The 21,163-nt window shown below is 39.7% G+C and overlaps 1 protein-coding gene across 1 annotated transcript in view; it reads right to left on the bottom strand.

The window, feature by feature from the left end:
• Positions 1–2,875: 2,875 nt before the first annotated feature.
• The window catches only part of CCDC187 (coiled-coil domain containing 187), a 45,227-nt gene continuing 26,939 nt past the window's right edge, over positions 2,876–21,163 (bottom strand). Inside the window, exons 15-34 of the mRNA XM_068656901.1 lie at positions 19,715–19,821; positions 19,128–19,238; positions 18,144–18,247; positions 17,338–17,471; positions 16,809–16,954; positions 16,505–16,692; positions 15,892–15,979; positions 15,542–15,688; positions 14,978–15,150; positions 12,169–12,350; positions 11,493–11,605; positions 10,973–11,141; positions 9,914–10,035; positions 9,527–9,666; positions 8,922–9,001; positions 5,644–8,504; positions 5,090–5,428; positions 4,620–4,763; positions 4,040–4,165; positions 2,876–3,744 (exon numbers count right to left, since the gene is read on the bottom strand). Of these exons, the coding sequence (XP_068513002.1) occupies positions 3,547–3,744; positions 4,040–4,165; positions 4,620–4,763; positions 5,090–5,428; positions 5,644–8,504; positions 8,922–9,001; positions 9,527–9,666; positions 9,914–10,035; positions 10,973–11,141; positions 11,493–11,605; positions 12,169–12,350; positions 14,978–15,150; positions 15,542–15,688; positions 15,892–15,979; positions 16,505–16,692; positions 16,809–16,954; positions 17,338–17,471; positions 18,144–18,247; positions 19,128–19,238; positions 19,715–19,821 (5,672 nt within the window). The 3' untranslated portion in view covers positions 2,876–3,546. The remainder of the gene's footprint in view (positions 3,745–4,039; positions 4,166–4,619; positions 4,764–5,089; positions 5,429–5,643; positions 8,505–8,921; positions 9,002–9,526; positions 9,667–9,913; positions 10,036–10,972; positions 11,142–11,492; positions 11,606–12,168; positions 12,351–14,977; positions 15,151–15,541; positions 15,689–15,891; positions 15,980–16,504; positions 16,693–16,808; positions 16,955–17,337; positions 17,472–18,143; positions 18,248–19,127; positions 19,239–19,714; positions 19,822–21,163) is intronic.

Below are 21,163 nucleotides of genomic sequence, written 5' to 3'. Positions count from 1 at the left end.
GTGGGTGCTGTGTTGGGATCCGCGTGTCCCGTAGGGCTCCCTAAGGGAATGGGTGGAATGAAGAAGTAGGTTAAAGCAATGCTTTAAATGCTCGGTGGGTGGTTTTAACACGCAGGCGAGCCGCTGCAGGAACAAATCGCGGCCTCACCGAGCCGGGCGCTGGGTTGAAGGCAGCGCAGCCTCGCACTGAGCCGTGGCGGCAGGAGGGGGACAGCTCTCTTCAAAGCAGGAGCCGGTAAAAAGCTGCACGTAGGATGCTGTGAGTCTGACAAGCTGCTAGATGCTGTCCTTTACTTGAGATTGCTTGTGAGCCGGGAATGCATTTTAGCTCCTCGTACAGCTGTAGCCACAGTACGAAGGGCTCTTCTCAGTTGTAAATACAGGGTTAAGAAATTTTGTTACGTTAACGGAGGCAGAAAAACAACAGAGAACGTCCCCAGAGGAAGAATTCAGTGGAGTTTAAGGGGATGACAAAAGGCTAACGTCCCCTAAAAGTTAATTCTTGCTTCCTTTACACACAAACAGTACTTTTAATCCTTCAAGACCAAATAGAAAACAAATGAGTCTAAATCCTTACTTCATGCACTCGGCTGTAAATTCAGAGGTGAGAATCTGGTTTATGATCATTTATGGCCAGCTGTACACAAACAGTGTAAGAGTAGGAATCTCACACGCAGTAAAAATCCTCTCGTCTGAGAACTGAGTAACAGATTCTGCCACGTTTACCTATTTTTTCCCCAATTATGTCTTTTCTTGACCATTAATGTCTAAAGTTGTTCAGTCACATAGCTTTTGCGTCCATATTCACAACACAAGTTATTTGTTCCCTTGTATTACCTTCCATTTGAGGGGTTTTCCGTCTCTATTTTTCCTACCTTCTGTAAGTAACAAAATGAGACGGTTACAGTGGTGGAATCCAAATACATTAAAGCAATGGAAAATCTTGTGGCAGCTGCTAATTAGGATTTTAAAATCGGCAGTGTGTAAGGTATTTTAGAGTGCATTTTATTCAGAAGAATTATTAAATGTGTGAAGATGAAAGAGATGGATTACAGGAAAATTAAATGTAGGGTTTAACTGAGAAATAATCATTTTCTATGAAAGATAATGACTCCTCTTGAGGCTAGTATCAAGATTTATTGACCTAGGAGGTTAATATTGATCAAAACCAAGGCAAACAAAATATTAGACCTTGAAGTAGAGTAATCTTGATATTGAAGTCTTGCCGCTGACTGAACAGGTCAATATATCTGGGTGCCAGAATCTAAGGTTTTGAACACATAATGGTGGGGGATATTAAATATGTCTGACATGTTCTACGCGTACACTTTTTATTCTCATCAGCAGTAGTTACTTTATGGCTATGTCCTTCTGTATATAGCTATCTTGCAAGGGTTCAGGCTTCACTCACAGCCTGAGTTGCAAACATAATGGTTATCTTCCTCCAGTGTAACATATAGCAGTCTGAAATTAAACAAGTCCTTCATCTATTCATTCACACATATAAATGATATTTTTAATAGCTTTCATTCCAAACACACAACAAGGATTCTGGTGCTGCTGCTGCAGAACCACGGCAACAACAAACTGAAAATCTGTAGCGCTTCAATATATAGATCTGTCATTGTATCCAACAATTTGTCTATAAGTCCAGGGAAAAAAAGCATTGAATTAAATTCTACCATAAGCTGACAAGAAGAAAGCATTAATCTTAGAACAAATAAGTTATCTGGATTAATTAATCAATGAGGATAAAGGTCATGAGGGTGGTAATTCTCACCTAAGAAGGAAGAGCTCAGTTAATGCTGTATCTCAGCAGTGCCATCAGCTGCAGGGTCTTACCAGAGGTTCTCAAACCAGGAGAGTCAAGGCTTCAAGTACAGCACCAAAGTCAGTTAATCAGTTAAGGAAGAGTGCAGCTGAGTCTTTATCTTTACCAGCAGAAGGGATACAACCTTTGCAGAAGACTAGAGCCCAAGCTCAGCATGTAAAATCTTCCAGACTATATCAATCAGTTAGGAATACATTTTTGCAATGTATGTCAGGCTTCTAAGAAAAGGTAGCACTTAGGACATGAAACTAGTTTACAGGATATGATCAGCAGTTAACGTGCTTGGAACACAAGTTACCTTTTTATTTCTGTTCATAGGGCTAGTGTGACAGTGCTTTTTAATGGCCTAAGGATCTATTTCTAAAAACAATAGAACAACTCCCATTCACTCATGGGAACAGCAATATATACAATATAATCTGAAGTCAAAATTTCAGTAAAAATAAGAGACACAGAGGATTTTTTGTTTATTCAGAAAACAATTCAATATGAAAACAAGTAAACCATCAGTACTTAAAAACAGAAACAAAGTGCCTTGCAATTTTTAAAAATCATAATAGTTGTCCTGCTTTTCGTTTGAAAGGCTCCCTGAAGGAAGGGGATTTAAATAAATCTACTTATATTCAATTATTTAGTAATGAAAAAATTCTGAATGCCATTATGTATATTTGTTTTAAACATTAATACAAATTTATCATTAGTCTTAATGCAAAATAGGTAAGAGCACAATACTATACATTGTTAACAATTAGCATATTTGGGGAACACTTACATTTCCTTCTTCAAATCTTGATTTTTTTTTTCCATTTTACGAATACAAAATAAAATAGGGTTGTTTTCTTCTGATTTGCCAGTTAAAGTACATCCTCAGGTGTTTAGACAGTGTTGGAGTTCAAAGGGCCCATATGAATTCCATGATAAGGAATGTAATCAAATGCACATATTTATTATTCAGAAATTGAAGTTACTGGTAGAAAAGCATCCATTTAAAGTGCATTACATCAGTATATGTCTCATTTACATGATGTTATAGACATTAGAACTGAATGTTTGGCTGTAGATCCTGCCATATGCCACATCTCTCAAGTCATCTCTGGGCTAATTTAAAACCATTCCACAGGGTGTAAAAAAGTGGTCATTTTTTTCCTCAGTCACCTTTGTTATGCTGTTTCACCCATTAGGAAAAGTTGTAGACATGATCCAGTTGGAAGAGTTCATTCCAAAAGACAGAGGTCCATAGCAATTCAATTTCTGGGAGACTTAATTCCCTCTGTACCCATATGCTCTAAAAACATTGATTTTCCAAACAGTATTCTCAAAACATAATTTTCATCATCATTCACCATCAGAACATGATAACAAAATAAAATCATTTACACACAAATTGTTTTTGAACTGTTTGTATAACCATAGACTCCTATACAATTTTAAACACATATGATGCTCTTAAAAATGCGTAGGTGAATAAAGTGCCATCTTGATTAAAAAACAGACAAGAATAAAATTTCCACCACTTAGATCCCAAATAACATTAGTCTAAGAAGAACATTGATCTTAATGAGCATTCCCAGAGCTCAGAACTCAAGAAGAATATTTTATGTGATATTTTTTCTACGTGCTTACATCGCTGCTTGCATCCTTTAATTGTAAATATGAATGTAAAACTGGTATTGGGTAAAGTTCAGAATTAAAATTCTTAATCATGCATTCTTGCCTTAAAAATCATGGACTAAAATTCCACCATTAGGGAAAAACCTCTTATCACAGGCTTTTCTCAGATAAATCTTATTAAGAACTCCGATTGTATCAAGGATCAAGCTATCAAATATTCTTTCAGTCATTCTCATCTTCACAGTTAATTCGTCATCATCATAGTAAGTCCACTGAGATTCTTCTTTGCGGAGCTCCTGAATCTAAAATACAACATGGATATGAATGTTTACTTGAAGAACAAGAACATGGTCAGTTCTAAGAGGCAATAAGAAGCTGTGCCTAATCTGACAATTTACGTATGCAAAATCCACTCAAACCACTCATAAAAAATGAAAATACTGGGTTATTATTGCAAGTGTAACAAAGAGGAAGACAATAACTCGCTTTTTTTTTTTTTTTTTTTTTTTTTTTTAAGTAAACATGATTCTTATAAAACCATGAAAATTTCTAGTTTAAACCTAAAGTAAACAAATGTCTATCTGGATGTCTGCTTACCAGAATAAGGTCCACTCTGTCTCTCTCACAGTTTCCATACTTGGTCATATTAAGAATTTTTCTCTTCATTTCGAAGTCATTCTTTTCCAGGTTCATTATTTTAATAACTTCACCCTGAACAAATGTCTACAAAATAAAAGAGGCTGAAAAGAATTGTTCTTGTTGGAAGCCTATCATTGTGAAGTTTGCAAATGAGTGACAGGGGCTAATGTCAAGATCCAGTTTCCAGTCTAGAAACACCCTGGTGTTTGGGGAACAGAACTAGATGTAGTTAAGTAGTACTGACCAACCAATACATTTTAAACGTAAGATTACTTTAGGAGGTTACACCTAAGGTCATCATAACCACAGAGATTTAGAAGTCCATTCCTCTACAGAACTCCATGCACTTGGAATACTTAGCCTAACAAATCAGCTCAGTCTGTATTTATTCAGGCATTTCAGATCAATGCTGTTTTCTTCTCTGATCACCTCAGTTGTAAAGCTATCGCCCTCCCAATGTCTTTGCCATTGTGTCACTGCAATGTCTGCTCCCTTCACTGACTCTTATTGTGGTGCACTTTGCATTTCGTGAATTTACCTTGACCTCATTGACATCTGCACTTCTGCAATGACATCTGGAACAGCGAGATCCCAAATTTACTTTTAACCATGGAAGTCTATTTGGATTTGCAGTTACTTGATACTCTGTACATAGCACCTCACGAGTCAAATCAAATATAACCTGTAACAACCAAACAGTACCAAACTGAGTACCGACTCTGATACCCTTTCAAAAGTTTTTATTTTTCATTGAACAGTAAGAAAGGCTGCTGACAATATTTGGTCTTATGAAGAAGAGCTCTAGCAAAAGGTTTGCATCACAGCAAGGATATCTGTCCTGGTAAAATTATTTCACGGTTGATTAAAAGCAGCAATATATTTTGCAATAACTCTTTCAGTGTTCCTTTACTATATTTAGTATTAGCAGCTAGAATAATAGTAAGCAGTAGCTAATATGATTCAGGCTACAGAATACCAGAAAAAAATTAGTAACTGTTTTTAAAATACCTGATTATACATCCTCTTGCTTTCTGTTTCCAAATGATTCCCTGAGAAATTACATTCAAAATGCTTTGGCACACTAATTCTCTTGAAATTTGAATATATGTTTTCTGGAGTCCATAATTCTTCTACAGCAGATGCAGATAATTTTTTAACATATGAACTGTAATGTGGTACCACAAGAGGAACCTCCACAGTTTTTTTCCAAGGAGCTGAGTGCCATCGATCCAATTTGTATAAGTACTGCTTTTGTGTTTGTCTTTCTAGGGCACGTCCATCAGAATTAGGCTGATCAAAATCTTCAGAGCTTCCAAAAACACCCGCATCAAGGATTTTTATAAGGAACTTCAGTAAGGAGAAAAAGAAAAAACAGGTGACATACACCATATTTTTCCACAATTTTAGAGGTATTGAAATTAGCAAATTATTTAAGGTTGTACTTAAAACTAAGGAATCAGATTCTTTTACTCATGGGCTCAAAACAACTGGGCAACAGAAATGCTTGCCTGTGTAGACCCAATTTCAGGTTGAACACTCAGACAAACTTTGACTCTACTTACAGGCAAAGTGGTTGGAGAGGTCTCTGAAGATGAATGAAATATCTTGTCTGCTTTTGCTCCATGTTTTCTTTTAATCTTCTTATATTCTTTAACTGCATCATCTACAAATTTAGTCACAATTCTTTCTGCTACTGTGTGACAACCACGAATGCTAAGCATGTTGAAGTCACACAGTAAAACATCAGAAACCTTTGCTGATTGCTCAGATAAGCTAGCAACTGAATTGTCTTTGACGAGAAACTGTTTCAGATTTTCTTCTTGTCTTAGGCCTTTGCCATAATTCATAGCACTTTTAAAGGCACTTTTATATTTGTGTTGATCCATTTCAACAAATGCAATTAATGTGTCAAACAGAAGTTTATCGAGTTCACCTGTGGTATCATCAGCAAGTACATTTCTTTTCCGATCCTCTAACAAGCAACAAATACTTTTGTTTGTGTTTACCCCATCTCTGCTGCTGATCTTATTTTTCTTTAGAAGCACATCTGCAAGCATGCCTTGTTTTATTTGGGTAACTTCTGTTTTTTCTTTATCTGACCCCAAGCACATTAAGTTATTTTGACAAAGGAATTCATTACACTTACACTGGTCAGAATGTGTGAACTTCTGACCTTTTCCAGGCAGCAAGGCAACGTGTAACCTAGACTGGTTTTCTGGCATTTCTGATCCTCCTGCGCTTTTCGTGTCTTCAGTGTTCCGCTCTGTTACCCCTGTGCCCTGTTCATCAGCTTCAGGGTATTTGCAGTCTCTTTGGAAGGATTCATCATCATAGGAGGAGTCTGAGTCTTCATGCCCAGTGTTACTGGAACCATTGTTGTTATCCTCCAAGAGGTGTGAAATCTCATTAGGTCTGACAAAGATACCACAGTGCTGAGCACACTCAAAATACTTCACCCCTTTGTAAGTTCCAGCATGATCACCTTCAGCTTTGTCAAGTGCAACACCCGCCCAATGGCCACAGTCAAAACAAGTCCGGCCTTTGAACATGAGGGTTCCGGGCTGGGTCTGCTTTACTAACACTCTGTCCCCAATTTCAAACGATGATAATGGGTCATCACCATCCTCTTCAGCTTTGAGTAGTGTTAAGTATGTTCCGCATTGTTTCATCATGGAATCAGGATTTTTACTGGCCTGATCAGAAGTGGGATTTGACACAGGCAGACACTCCAAATACTGTGTCTCATGTTCTCCTTCTCGGTATTCTGATAGTTCTTGTACAAAGGAGGACTTATCTTCTTTAACTAAAGATTGTTCTGAGACATTCCTATCCTGCCTTGAAAAAACATCAGTCGGCTCTCGACTGAGCAGGGGAAATTCTTCAGGCATGATGTTATCAAGTAATGGGGGTAATGCATCCGTTCGCAGTGATATATCTTCATCCATACACTGTCTAGTCTCTGAGACTGTCATTTGTTCTGGTGGAGATGGGAAATCATCCATACTAAAGCTAGAATCATCATTTTTCATTGCATTTACACCTAAAGGGGGAGGAGGAAGATCTTCACTTGGAAATGACAAATCCTTTTTATTAGAGGATGGCAAGTCAGCACTTCCATAGGACAGCACTTCATCAACAGGAGACAGTATTTCTGACAAGGTGTCCTCATCAGCTGGAGGGAGGCCCTCATCACTAATAAAAATTGTATCATCTTCACCTTTGGAAGAGCACTTCTCAGCTTGAAATAGTTGCTTTTTTGAGGAGTTGGAAGCAAAACCCTTCCCCAATTCCTTTGCATCTGGCCTTTCAGTTTTTGAGTGATTTTGATTTCCTGGGGCCACCCTTTGCAAAGACTCAAACAAGTAGGCTTCTGTATGTACTTCCTCAGAAATTCCTTGCACAGACATGGGCAGAGATACAATTTTATCAAGTTTTCTGGATGCAAGGCTCTCATTCAAAAGCTGTGCGTGATTATTTTGCACTGCTGCATTTCTGGAAGACAGACATGCTACTAATTTACCATTTGTAATACCTTTGTCAGGGGGAAAAGAGACTGTGCTACTGAACTGGTCAGTAGCCAAATCTAGATGTTCCAAAGAATCCATCAGAATAAGCTGCTTTTGCTTTCTGCTGTGATCCATGAATAAACTGTTAATTCTGCTATCCTTTTTCACTCTGCTAGTTGTGGAAGTAGGCTCCTGCTGTTCATAGATCTTAAGTAGGTAAACACCATCACTGCCCAAAGAGCTGGCAGCTGCATCTTCTGAGTTTTCTGAGGCTTCCAAACTTGGCTTATCCATTTCCTTGGCTGGTTTTTCAAACTGGAAGGGATCCATTGGCTTTGTTTGGAAGGTATTTGCCTTGTCTGTGGGAAGGAAAGAAAGCAAATGATCAGGGCACCCATGATCTGAAGCCTTTCCAGGGCATTTCTGGGAGACCTGAAAGAGTGATGAAATCTTAGTGTTGTTGTCCTCTTTGGGTGCTTCATGTTCATTACGTTTGTCACTGCGTAATGTTTCTTTTCCAATACTTGCTGCTATTGGCATCTCTTTTGAAGTGTCAGAAAATGCACCATTGTTATCATAGACAAAATCTTCTGGGATGCTGACATCTGCATCCTTTCCATTTTTCACCTCTAATTCAGAGTCTGAGGTAGAGCCTTCAGAGATGTCAATCCAAACTGCAGACACTTTCTGAAATTCTGAGAGAGAAGAGTCTGATTTGGCACTTTCACATCTTGGAGAGAAGTCATTTGACTTGGGCGATGACTCAGCAGGATCTAATCCTTTGCAAAACACTTCTAAAGTTAGTTCTTCATCAGAAGCTTCATGAGAATTATGGTTCAAAGGCTTCAAACATGGGCTGCCATCCACACGATGGATCTCACAAGGGAAAGACACTTCCATTTCTTTAACTGGAGCATCTAAAAAATAATTTCAGAGAAATATTTGATAGAAGTGCTGATAGTTAACTTCTGATTCAAATCTGGTAATCCTCAGCAGTGAATTGCATTCAAAAGTCAGCAGCGTTAAATGCTGAGTCAACTTGAAGATTGTTTTTAATATCAAATCATACAAAAAATAAATGAGACATCAAATAAAGATGAAGAAATCATTAACTTAGTAAACAAGCTCATACAGTAGCGTCCAAGGTAGTTGATAAGAAAGGTTTGAATGTAGGGTGTACATTAAGATCTTTATTGTTTTAGCCCAAGGAGCAACTTCACTGCCTGGTACAGGCAGCAGACTATTATCCTCTATGAACAACTCCAGGAAGAATTATTACTCAGATTATAAATTAAGTAAATGTAGAAGGCGTGTTGGGAAAAAGCATTTCCTACCTTCTGAAGACAGCATTTCAGAAGGTGCTTTTTCATTCATATGCACAACTTCTGCTTTTCTCTCGGAGTCTGGGCTAACCCTGAAAACACCACATTGTAATTAGGTTAAAACTGAAGTTATAAAGTGAAGGCACTCAGTGGCATTCAAGAACGTTGGTGTAGAACATCAAATTTCTTTGGGTGTATTTGTTATCTACAGACAGCATAATGCAAAATGCCTTGTTTTTAGCTGTTACTGCTGATACTTTCTGTCTAGCCCAGTCTTCTGAAAAGAAGGCTTTTTTTTCCAAGTTGATTTCAACATACCTTCAGCTGACTCCAAAAAATTAGACATCCGAAGAAAAATTGGCAGCCAATATTTGATTAACATGGCATGTATTAAATATTATTAGTTTGTGAGAGCTTCCCCCCCACCCCCCCTTTTTATTTTTATAAGGTTTTACAAGACCAAAAAAAAATCCCAGGTTAAGGTCATTATGGCCTGCCTCCCCCCATTTCCACAACAGAACCAACTGTGGGCATTAAATCCAAACAAGGCAACATTGGACACATCGACAAGAAGCAGAATGTACGGCAGGTGGTCTTGACCTTGACAGATCTCGTACCTCTGCTGCTCCTGTAGTGAGTTTTCCTTCCTTAACTGCGTTTTCGCTACCGTAGCTTCATTGGAAATCAGTGCTGACCTTCTTTCATTATCTTCAGTGTCAAAAGAAGGATCTTCCTTCTGTGTCTGAGTCTGAAGAGACTATGATCAAGAATCACTAAGTATGCAGGAAAACTGAAGAATGCCAATGAATTGCTATTGAAATTCCCCCAGATTTAAGGGCAATATTTTAGCTCAGTACAACAAAACCTCATGCAGCTTCAGCTTCTCAATGTGCAAGCTGAGTCCCAAGTGTAATATCTCCATGACAGCCAACACTGAGGATTTCTTCTGATGAAAATTTAGGTGAGAAAAACAGTTAAGATAAAACTATAAGCTTGCTGCATACCTGAAACAGACAGGAGCCCTGCTCTTCTCTTGGAGTTCTGTGACTTCTCTGCTCCCCATGTACTTTCTCCGCTGTCAGAGAATCATTCTCTTGATCTCCTATTAAGGATGGTGCATCATCACCTGAAACAAAGGTTACTCAGCACAGAAGACAAATACAAGGTTCTCCATCACCTCAGTCACACGAAGTGCCACGACTAAAACAATTAAGGCTTGCTACTAGAGTTCATGTCACCTCTGCACTCACACTCTAGGTTATGAAAGAGCATGAGACTCCTGCCAAATACAAAAATAAAGTCAAAACACTAACGGTGAAATTGTAATCCACTGAAATCCATGGGAAGCTCTCTCTTTACCTGAGGGACAAGTTTTATATCAGACAGTTTGGTGTCCACATGCTAAGAGCAAGGCTTGAGAATCCAGTAAGTGTGCAGCCTCTGCAGAACTTTTATCATCAAGACCATTTTTACTAACTCTTAGTTACAGACATACAGTCTCACTCACTATGGTATCTAGGAGTAGATGCAGAAGAGTAGCTAATTAGAAAAACAAAAATATGAAATATTACCACAAAATGCAAGTATTTAATAATACAGAGATTATGCATACCCAGAACTCTATAAATTATATAACTGGCTCATATATAACAGCCAGTTTTATTTTTATATGTTGTACTGAGAGCAAGAAATATGAACTGAGAATAAAACCTGGAAACAAAAATAACTGCAGCATGCGCTGTTGAAGTCTATATTCAACTGATCTATGTTCTTTTAAAGTGAACACCCTTAAATTATTTAAAAAATGCCTCAAAAGAAAGTAAATTGTTAATGACACAATCAGAATAAGTTATGATTTTGTTCTGAGGAAGCAGTGTAATCATATCTCATAATAAACCTTAGAGAGATCTCCACCATCTTACCTAGCAGTGATTTATACTTTAGGTATAGTGAGCAAGACACTTCAGTAATAAATGAGAAGATTGTCTCTCTTTCTGTCTGGATTAAAGTTTGATTGAAGTGGTTGAAACAGATTGGACATAATAGCATTAAATATGATTTACCTGTTTCTTGAGGAATATTTTCTGTCTGAGCCTGACATAAGTTACACAATGTAGTAAGCATCCCCAAGTTTTTCACTGTAAACTTGCTGAAACATGGATTAATATCTTCATTATCTTTAGGTTCTATCTTTGCATTTGAAACAAATGCCTTTTCCTTCAGCACAGATTCCTAGAGCATAAATATGCAAGAGATAGAATTAACATCCTAAGGAAAAGGGACTTTGCTCTTAGCAGACTGGCACAGAGATCAGAGATTGAATCTACTTTTGCACTAGTCTTCATCTAAATGTCAGCGTATACAGGCTCAAAATATAAGTGTGTATACATGTACACTCTCTTTAGGGTAGTGTCACTGACATAGGAAATACGAAAGGAACTAGTGATAGTGATAGTAAGTCAGCCCATGTGAAAAATAAGTGTTTAGCTGAAGCATCTTGTGCTGGTCCTGTCTTAAGGCAGGTATAACCTGGGACACCATTACTTTAAGCAGAAGTGGAATTCCAGAGGTGATTTTTCTTACCGGAATCACACACTTTCTGCCTTCTATTGTAGTGGATGTGGCTATAGCTTCATCCGTTCCAGCTGAATTTACACGTTCCAGATGTAATAAAATGTGATCCTGAGCATTAAGTTCTGAAAGGTTACAGCATGAAGTTACATATTCGAAGATTTGCATTTTTTCCCCATGAGTAAATTGACTATCATCTTTTGTTTAACTAAGTCAAAAACACTTATCTAAAATGTTTATAGTTTGAATAATTTTATTTTTGCCCTACACATTCCTTGTCACTCCAATAGAAGCTGAAAGGAGCAATGACCTTATTCATCTAATCATCACCTTTCTTATCTTCTCCTTACATAATAGCAACTATAATGCCCACTTCCAGATATTTCTACACATGCTTTTTTCATCTGTGCACAGATACCTCAATGAGACAATTACCTCAAGTACCTCAATGAGACAATTTAGGCCTTTGTTACACCTGCTTGCTAATCCTGAATAGATCCTGGTACCAAAACCCACACTGGAGGTGACCAAGAAACAGATTAGCATCACAAGTTCTCTCTCATAGGCTAATCAGCTTGACAGTCCTCAACTCATTTGAGCTGCTCCAGAAAACAGCTGAGATTTCAACTTTGCTCTAAGTTCACAGTTGACTAGAGAAGTCTTCTCAGAAGTCTTTTATGTTGGGTACCTGTGTTTTTGCAGTCTTTAATCATGAAGACCAAGCCTGTGGTTTGACTGGTGGCATCACACACTTTCCTGGTCACTGTTCCAGACACATCAGGACCTTGCAGGACAAGGGACTGCTCCAAACTTGGGGAATTCTCTGGCCATTTCTGATGTTGTACCGGTGTTTTCTTGTTCTCACAAAAGCTGTAGACAGTTAGACAAGGAATTAATGATTGGGAGTTGTTTTAATGTTCTCTTGTTAATCATGACAAATCTATGCAAAGTCAATAAAGGTATGAATTAAATGATCCTGGTAGCCCTTGACAGTAACTGTAGAGTGTTTGCATGTGCGTAAGTTTATAAAACAGCAAATTATTTCTCTGTTCTCCTTCATCTCACAATACACTATTTTATAAAGCCGAGTATCTTGTCTTTATAGACAAGAATAGGAAAAGACCAAAAAAAGTCATCGGCACTGAAAAAGCAAAAATAGTCATACTCTGAACCTGAACGATGCTAGCTTGCCTATTTATAATAATAATTGCAAGCTCTGTATTCCTTGTTTGTAGTATTTAATATCTATTAACGAAACTCCAAACCAGCAGCTTTTCCTGCATGTTGGCAATTTATTTATTGTTTTGGTTCACTTTTATTTTACAAGCATCTCCCAGCCCCTTCCATTCCCTTACAGCCCTGCTTATTAACTGCCTTCCTGATCAGTGTAAAATATTAACATACCCGCACTGGTGGATAGATGGCATAATTATCACTCTACACAGGAAACAGATCTATATGTAATAACACAGCAGCCAGAGTTTGGGTGCATTGAGCTCCGCCAGGCCCTGTCTGCTCTAGACTTCCTCTAATATTCACTGTTCTCCTATGAGTAGGCTTGTCAATAATAAGAAGTGAAAGCACAGCCAAGAAACCTTTTAAAGATTCTTGTGACTTATAATCAATAACACCATGAATTATAGATCAGCTCCATGCAGGGATTTATTTGAAAGCCTTTCCCTGTGGGGAACTTAAGTAAATGCGCAGCCCTGACTCACCAGTCTGCAAAGGGTCTGGGTAATACTGAATGAAAGGAGTTTTTAATTCATGTAGATATATATTTGACTTCAATTGTCTCTCTTTCTGTATACTATGTTTGTTCATTTGAGCTTGTTTTGGACAATTGCTGTTTTGAGCAGCATGCATACTGCTGGGTCCTCATCTGCACTGCTCAGCACCTCCTGCTCAAGGTGAAGCAAATTGGGATGTTGGGGATACAGCATCTGGGGAAGGGGAGGCCAATGATTTCTCAGAACTGTCTCAAACTCCTGAATTACATCTGACTGAGGGTATTTTACATGACACCTCTAAGCTTCAATTTAAACATAAAATTAAGCCCCAAGTAGTATAAGAGCCTCCCGTGATTAAATCCCAAGTGGAACACAAACCTGCCCCTAAGGGGTTAAGCGATACATAGGCTTAGAGCCAGCAGATGACAAAGGAGTGAATTTCACCAATTAAATCAATACATTTCTACTCATTTCATATGGGTATTTTGAAGTTTAATTAACATATAGTTGCAAAGTGCTTCAGGTTTGTAGTTAAAAGCCATCATGGAAGTGTGAGTTATCATTAAATGTTGTATGGCATCATTAAAAAATATCCAGGTTATTAATGCTATGTAAATTAACTGGCCTAGGTCTGATGTCAAAGCTACATTTGTTCCTGATATTACGGTGGTAGGTCCCAGTCCCACAGACTTAGACACTGCTTAACAGTTCATACTATAGATAATCCTAGTGAAATGTCATACCTATGTGCACAAAAATGCAGCTTAAAAATGAATATGTAAAGCCTGCAAAGCTTTCTCAAAGCATGGGGGATTGTGACATTGAATGCAAGAGTACGGAGACATTCTAATGAAAGCACAATGGCCTGGAGAACAAATATTGCTCAACCTTTTACACACAGAATTAAAGTTTATTACCTAGTACAGCCCTTTCCACTCCTTCTCATGTGCAGTCAGTTTATGATGGCAGATCAACATGGCTTTTTTGTGCATGAAACAGGCTTGTTGAATTTGTAATGATAAATCCAAACCACAGTACTACATAATTACATGTGTATATATACACTCTCCAAAATTCAGGCTCAGATTTTGCATGTTCTATTGAAGGAGCTACTGTTTGTGATATAAAACAGAACTGAGATTATAACGCTGCTGCCTTTGTAACACCAGGAAGGAGTATAGGAGGGGTGCGTGTGAACATTAGAAGGAATCACTGATTTAGCCCAGCTGTACTGTTTATAATGACTCAAATACCTTTCCTGTAAAATCCAAAATTTCAGTTAAAACACTCCCCCCCCCCATGCACAGAAGAGCACTTAATCTTCTTAAAGGGTAGAAAAATCTGAAAAAAAAATACACTTGTTCTTATTGATAATATGGAAATGGTAAATGTATTCTACCTGAACACTTTAGCAAGTGGTACGTAGAGGATCTCTAGGTATGGATCCAGATTTAAATTTACTTGGTGCTGTTCACATACCTTGCAATAAGCTGGTACCTGCCCCGAGGAGCTTACTGTTTTAGACATGAGACGGTGGATTGGACAGGTAGAGGACACCGATCAATGAGACAGTATCGGTCAGAATGTTAAGCAGCGATCTTGATGCATCAATTGCTTGACCACAGAGGTTTTCAAAACTTGTCATTATAAAACTCCCTCTTGGGAGCATTTAAAGCTCACACAATTATCTAGGCTATAACTGTTTCTGTCTTCTCTACTGGATTGGTTTTTGTCTTCAGTTATCACTGTGGAAAGGGTTGCTCTTACCTATCATACTTCTTGCTTTGTTCATTCCTTAGCTGGGCACAATTCTTTTTATCCCCAGTCCTATCAGGCCTTTCTGAGCATGCTGTAGATTCTGCCAAGGAGTTGAACTTTGAGCTCAAAATCTGTCTTGTCTTTGGCTTATTTGCTTCTTCAGTTGCTGGGCTCCTTGTAAGCTAAAAGGAAGAGGATAGTGCGTAAGTTTTCACCTGGGTTCCTTAGTTGCAGTGTCAGTTCTTCTGACTTCAGTTATTATCCATTCAAAAAAAACAAACACACACACACAAAAGATCTTGTAACAGCCTCATTAAGACAGCAAAAGTAATCAAAGGGCTATGACTGAGTTTAGTGGTAACAACCTTAGGTGAGAATTGAATGTTTTGAAAGCATTGAAGTACCACTGCAGATCCAGGTAAGAACCTCTTATGTAAGAATCTTTGTCTTAGATTCCATTGAAATAATGAAAAACGTAATCCTTGTGAGACTAAGGCCAGAAATTCTGTGTGTTACAGTCTGAGGAAGGGCTAACCCTACAACTAAAAGCTATCACTTCTAAAGTGACTTAACCTTTTTCTTCCCAGTCAAATTATGCAGCTCTTCCTGGAGCTGTGCTGTTGAATGCTGCATCATTAAGATTTCTCTTTGCTGCTTTAGTAAAAGCTTCCTTTCTTGATGGGCTGCCCTGTAGAGATTTTGCAGGTGCTGTATTTCTACCTAAACAAAGCAGAAAAAGGAAGGAGTATAAGAGCAAAGATAGTAGAAAAGAGATATACTTTAAAAAAACATGTCTGGTGTTCATTAACATAAGGCAATACTGCTCTTAAAGCATCCAGAGAATTTTGCTCCAGCCACCTCCCAGTGTTGCATCCTTCCACCACACACAAGAGGAAGCCTGGTTCCTCTTGCTGTAGTGTTACCTGCTCCTGTTCCAGCTCTGTTAAAATTTTGTGCTGCTTCTCAGCCACAGCAGAGGCTCCCTTACTATCCTGCAGGCTTTCCAGGCAGCTGAAAACCAGAGAAAGACAGGTATCAGAGTCAGATCATTTATTGCCGTGAGCATAAGTCTTGAAAAAAACAAAGGGACAGGAGCAAAGCTTCTCTAAACAGCCCTCAAGCAGCAGTAGCCATGGAAGGCTCTGCAGCAGTTCTGCTGGGCTTTGAGGACACCCAGGACCACCAAGCCTGGAACTATCCTGAGGTGTTTTGGGCCTCCTCGGGACATCCAGTGCAAGGTACCAACTGGTGAGGGTCCCCAGCAGGGCCTCAGCACACCTGGTGGGCTCTGCCCTCAGCCCCAGTGGGGTTCACCCGTCACTGAGGGACGCCTCACACCACACCTGAGGGAGGCTGCAGCAGCCATTTCTTCCATGGTCTGAAAGGAAGACTGCACAAGCTCCTCTCCTTAAGAGAGAGGGATTTTGTACTCGTTCCTTTCCCCCAAAGCTAGTCAGTGTCCAGCTGCTCCCCCACAGACCCGTCCCCTCACAGAGACCCCAGGCCAGGCTTGTGGTGACCTGCCCCCGGCCTCACCGCTTCTGGTGGCCCAGCCAGGCCAGCTCAGCCCTGGCTTTTGCCCGGAGAGCTTTTCTGCGGAGCTTGAGGAGGGCAGCCTGGTGTCGAGCTCGCAGCTCCTCTCCCCTCAGGCACTGCTCCGCCATGGCCAGGCTGAAGTGGCGGAAGGTGCTGGAGCTTCCATAGTGCCGGCCGACCTCACTCCACTGGGGACAGACAGAGCAGAGTACCACAGTGACTGGAGAACCGCTGTGTGAGTGGTAAAACACAAAAAAACAACAACTAGGAACATCCTGCAGGCCAGCAGCAGAGCTGGGGTTACCTGGCTGTCCAAGCTGGCCTGGTCACTGCTCTCTGCAGAGCCATCTGCTGCACCAGGCTCCCCACGGGGAGCATTTCCCAGAGGTGACGACAGATTCGAGGCTTGGTGGATGTGCAGCAGCTCCCCATCCTCTGCCAGCAGGGATCCTAAGGAGAGGAAGATTTAAAATCACTAAGTAAAATATTTCTCTAACAAAAGGACCAAATGGAGTGATGTGTCTTGTTTCTAAACATGGATGTTTGGGCATAAAAAAGTGAAGGTTAGAGCTATATGCTTCTAATATACTCTCCACAAGAAACTGCTCACACAGTACATGAGTTAGCATCCCTTTGTGAATGCAAGCAGTCTCTGCAGAGACTCAGCGGCCAGGCTTATTCTTGTGCTGCCTTCAAAAATTTCAAAGTCAGTTTGGAAGTTAGCAAAATTTTTAATTAAGTGTTGTAGCCCCTGGATGCTATGCTCTGTCTTAATCAAGGCTGAAAGGCGTTTGTTTACTCAGAACCATCAAATCCCTTAAATCAGAGTTCACCTTCTTGGAGGGTTGAGCAATGTGAATCCCTTCCTCCTGGAGATTTTCTTTGTTCCACTGTTTTGGGATCCACCAGGTTGTGATCTCTTTCCATATTCAATTCAGACAGTTTCAGTGAATGCATCTCTTCATTACTGAAGGCAGGAAAGAAAGGTAATTTTTTTCTTACTGCAGTCAGAGATTCAATTTCAACCCTTAGCTTTCATAGAAAAGTCCTCTGGAGGCTGAATATTTTATAAACCAGCATGGTGCTTATTTTTATGCAATACTGGAAGCTTTACCTGTGCAAGTTTCCTTTCTGGTAATTGTATCCATAAGAGTCTAAGAGCAACTATCAAAGTCTTTAATATATGCCACTTTAAATAAACATAGGAATGTTAAGAATAATAAATAAACATAAGAATGCACATACAATATTTTCAGTCATGCCAAGGTATGTGATGGTAAAGGAAAGTGAGGAAAAGGATATTATTTTTTCATACATTTCTCAAAGGTGGTTGTACCTTAAGAAAAAGATATACACAATGTCTCCATAACCCTGGAAAGATGTTTTTCCTATGGTTTGTGCATTAATCAGAGTAGAAAGATTATATCACAAAGATGGATACTTCACAGAAGTATGAACGATCAAAGGGATTAGACCCTCATCTTAAAGGCATTGGGATTGCCATGTAAACTGCTCCTAAACAACTTGAAGCAAACATCTGTTTTAGGAACAATGCACAGCTCTAGAGCCCCAAGTCATTCATTTTGTCAAACCACAACCTAAACCACCTGAGTGCCTCGCTGCCGACTGCACTCTGTACCTGCCAGATGCGTTGTCACCTTCAGACTGGGATCCTGTCCATGTTTGCTCTGCGTGGTCCAGTTCTGGCACAGAAAAATAACTGCCTTTGGAGCTACTGCACATCTGCAAAAACAGAAGTTGTCCGTAGAACTGAATGATGTGTTTGGAAGCAGAACTCCCCCCCAGTCCTCTTAGATACAGATGTTTTCATAAATAATGCTCATGGTTCCTAAAGAACTGGAGTAACTAATGAAATGGATACTACTCACAGTGAAATAACTGCGTGGGCATAGGGAAGAAAGGTGGCGTAACAGCTCGCAAAATGTTTCTTATTTAGAGCTCTGCTCATGGGAGTTGGGGTACTGTGCTCATCCCAAGGGCTTTGAAAAATAAATAAAAATACAGAGATCGCTTCTGTCTGAGCTGTTCAAACAGATCGAGAGAATTCATTGAGCTGAAGTATCTTCCAAAGCAAGTGTTCACAATTATGTAAGAGAGCTTGGAATTGCAGATGAGGCCTGAGCTTATGTTTATGGATGTGGAGCTAAATTTTTATTCTGACAAATTGTCGCTGAAGTCCATCAGTTTCTACAGGAGTTCAGAATCCAGTGCAGAAAGGTAAACAATTAATAAACAGCATGGTGTTTTTTTCCTGAAATTATAACTTTTGGTTATGATTAGCATCTCACTATGCTCTCATGCGTAAACAAACATCGCAGTAGTTATCTCCTGAGGGCTTAAAACCCCTTCTCTTGATTTTACAAAAAACAACAGCTGCAGTATAAGTAATTTCAGAACCACAATCCAAATAACAGCCTGAGGGACTTTGTTACCTGAGAGATGTGGGTGCTTCTGAAATACATTACCCTGATCTACGTTCCTTACCAGTTAGAAAATTTGATTAAGGGACTCCAAGTGAGATAAAAAACAGAACGAAACATAGAGATCAGGGGAATGTTTTGCGGAATTCAGAAGCAATGGTACACAAACTGAATTAATTTACCTTTAAATTGTCTTGAAGGAGGTCACTCAAGAACCTCTGGCTTTCTTGAACCTCTCGCTTTGCTTTCTCACTCAGCACAGTAAGTTGCTGCTTCTGCTGGAGCTGATGGGCCTGCATTAGGAAATAGCATGCTATAAATGATATTTTAACTGAGCCACGTGATTCCTCAGAGCTGGGTCCCCAAGGGCAGCAAACTCCAGAAGAAGGCAGCACAGGTACCACGCCACCAACTCCTGTTACATCCTGCTGCCTTTAGACGGCAGGCCAAATGCTTCTTTGGCTAGAGCAAAATAACCCATTCTTGTACACCAGAACTAATACGTGATTTACAAGTGGTGAATTAAGGTCAGCACCTCCCCTTTGCAGCTACATGGGTTTTATGAACCTGTTGCAGAACCAGCTGATGCCAACTGATTATAACCTAGTCACACCTGGGTCTGGTGGTTGTTAGCACCACGTATTTATTTATTTATTTAATTAATTATTTATTTATTTATTTATTTATTCATTCATTCATTTATTTATTTATGTGTTTAACCTGTGATAGCAGCCCTGGCATTGCTCTTTGCATAGGTTGCTTACTGTACCTTCAGTCTGTGAGCCAGCAGGAGGGAGGTTTGTCTCAAATTGTCCAGATGGCTCCAGTGTTTCTCCTCCAGTTCTTTACAGCTAGGGTTTCCTGTACCTGCAGAAGCTTAGAAAATAGATGTTAACAGTCACCCATTTCTTAAAAAATAAAATAAAATAAAATAAAATAAAATAAAATAAAATAAAATAAAATAAAATAAAATAAAATAAAATAAAAGCATGTTCCATTTAATAGGTACCAGCTGAACAAAGTATCAGAGGTTACTAGAGGGAGGCAGTGGAAGCAGGTTCTTTCAGATTCTAGTGGGATGTTGCCCTCAAACTGCATTTCTGTGCTCTCCAAGTCCATGGAGATTTAAGGATTTGCTAAGTATTTTGCTGGGAGGGATGGCTTGCTGGGTCACAACTGAGGCTGGCACACCCTGTAAATAATTTAACAGCATCGTGATATTTTCAGTGGGGTTTCAGGACATCTGATCCTCAACTCTGCTGCATTTCAGATGTGGCTGTACTTCTTCAAACGTGCCTGAGTCTTAATACATAGACTTACAGAGGAGATAGCTGAGAGGGGAAGGGGGCTGTGTACATGGCTTCTACCTGCATTTTCCTTTTGAATCCTCCCTGGGCCTGTTTTTGGAGGCCTCCCAAATCTGACATCTGCTTTTTTTCCCTGGAATAACTTCTCTGCATGCACTTACATCTTCTGCCATATCTGAAGGAGGGAATTGTCACTACCTCCAGCCTGACAAGAAATCTGTTAGCATCAACTCCTGCGAGCACTGGGGAGAGGGGAAAGGATAGGATTCGGAGGGGCCAGCCCCAGGAAGAAGAAGGATGGAGAAGCCGTTCCCTTTCCAAACCACACCCTGGCCTGAAGTCCAGAGGGTGCACTATTGCTGCTCTTTTTTCTCCCTGCTCCTCCTCTGCATCATCAGAGTCAGACCCACCAGTTACAGAAGAAGAAAAGCTTCCCAACCTCTCTGGGATCTCTAGCAGCATCCTGCATGCCCCTCCATCTTGCAGCTGCTCTGCAGACTTGTCTTCTCTCTTTTGTCACAGGGGAGACAAACCCGTGGAAAAAAAGCTTTTGTTTTCAAGTGGGGTAAATATCTCTTGCTCCAGGTGCACCTATTGCACTGCTGCTTCCTTATTGGGACTCTCCTGTCTGTCTTTTACAGTGTAGGTGATGTAATGTTTACCAGTGATATGTTCTTGGCTGCTCTGAGCTTCTCAGATGAATTGCTAAGCTTATGCAAACAGGTTGAGTGTTTACTCTGAGCTGTGACACTGTCAGAGCAACCAGAGTCATAAATGAATTGAAGTGTGGGTCATAAATAGAAATAGGTTTGACTTGGAAACTTCAGATAAAATCTGTAGCCCTATTCAGATTGTCTGAATCCAAATTACCCCGTGCCCCAGGATAAGCCCACAACATGCAGGGTTTGGTT

The sequence above is a fragment of the Anas acuta genome, chromosome 20 (genome assembly GCF_963932015.1).
Source record: "Anas acuta chromosome 20, bAnaAcu1.1, whole genome shotgun sequence".
Taxonomy (NCBI): domain Eukaryota; kingdom Metazoa; phylum Chordata; class Aves; order Anseriformes; family Anatidae; genus Anas; species Anas acuta.
Note: the sequence above shows the minus strand (reverse complement) of the source record. Positions and strands in the feature narration are given on the sequence as shown.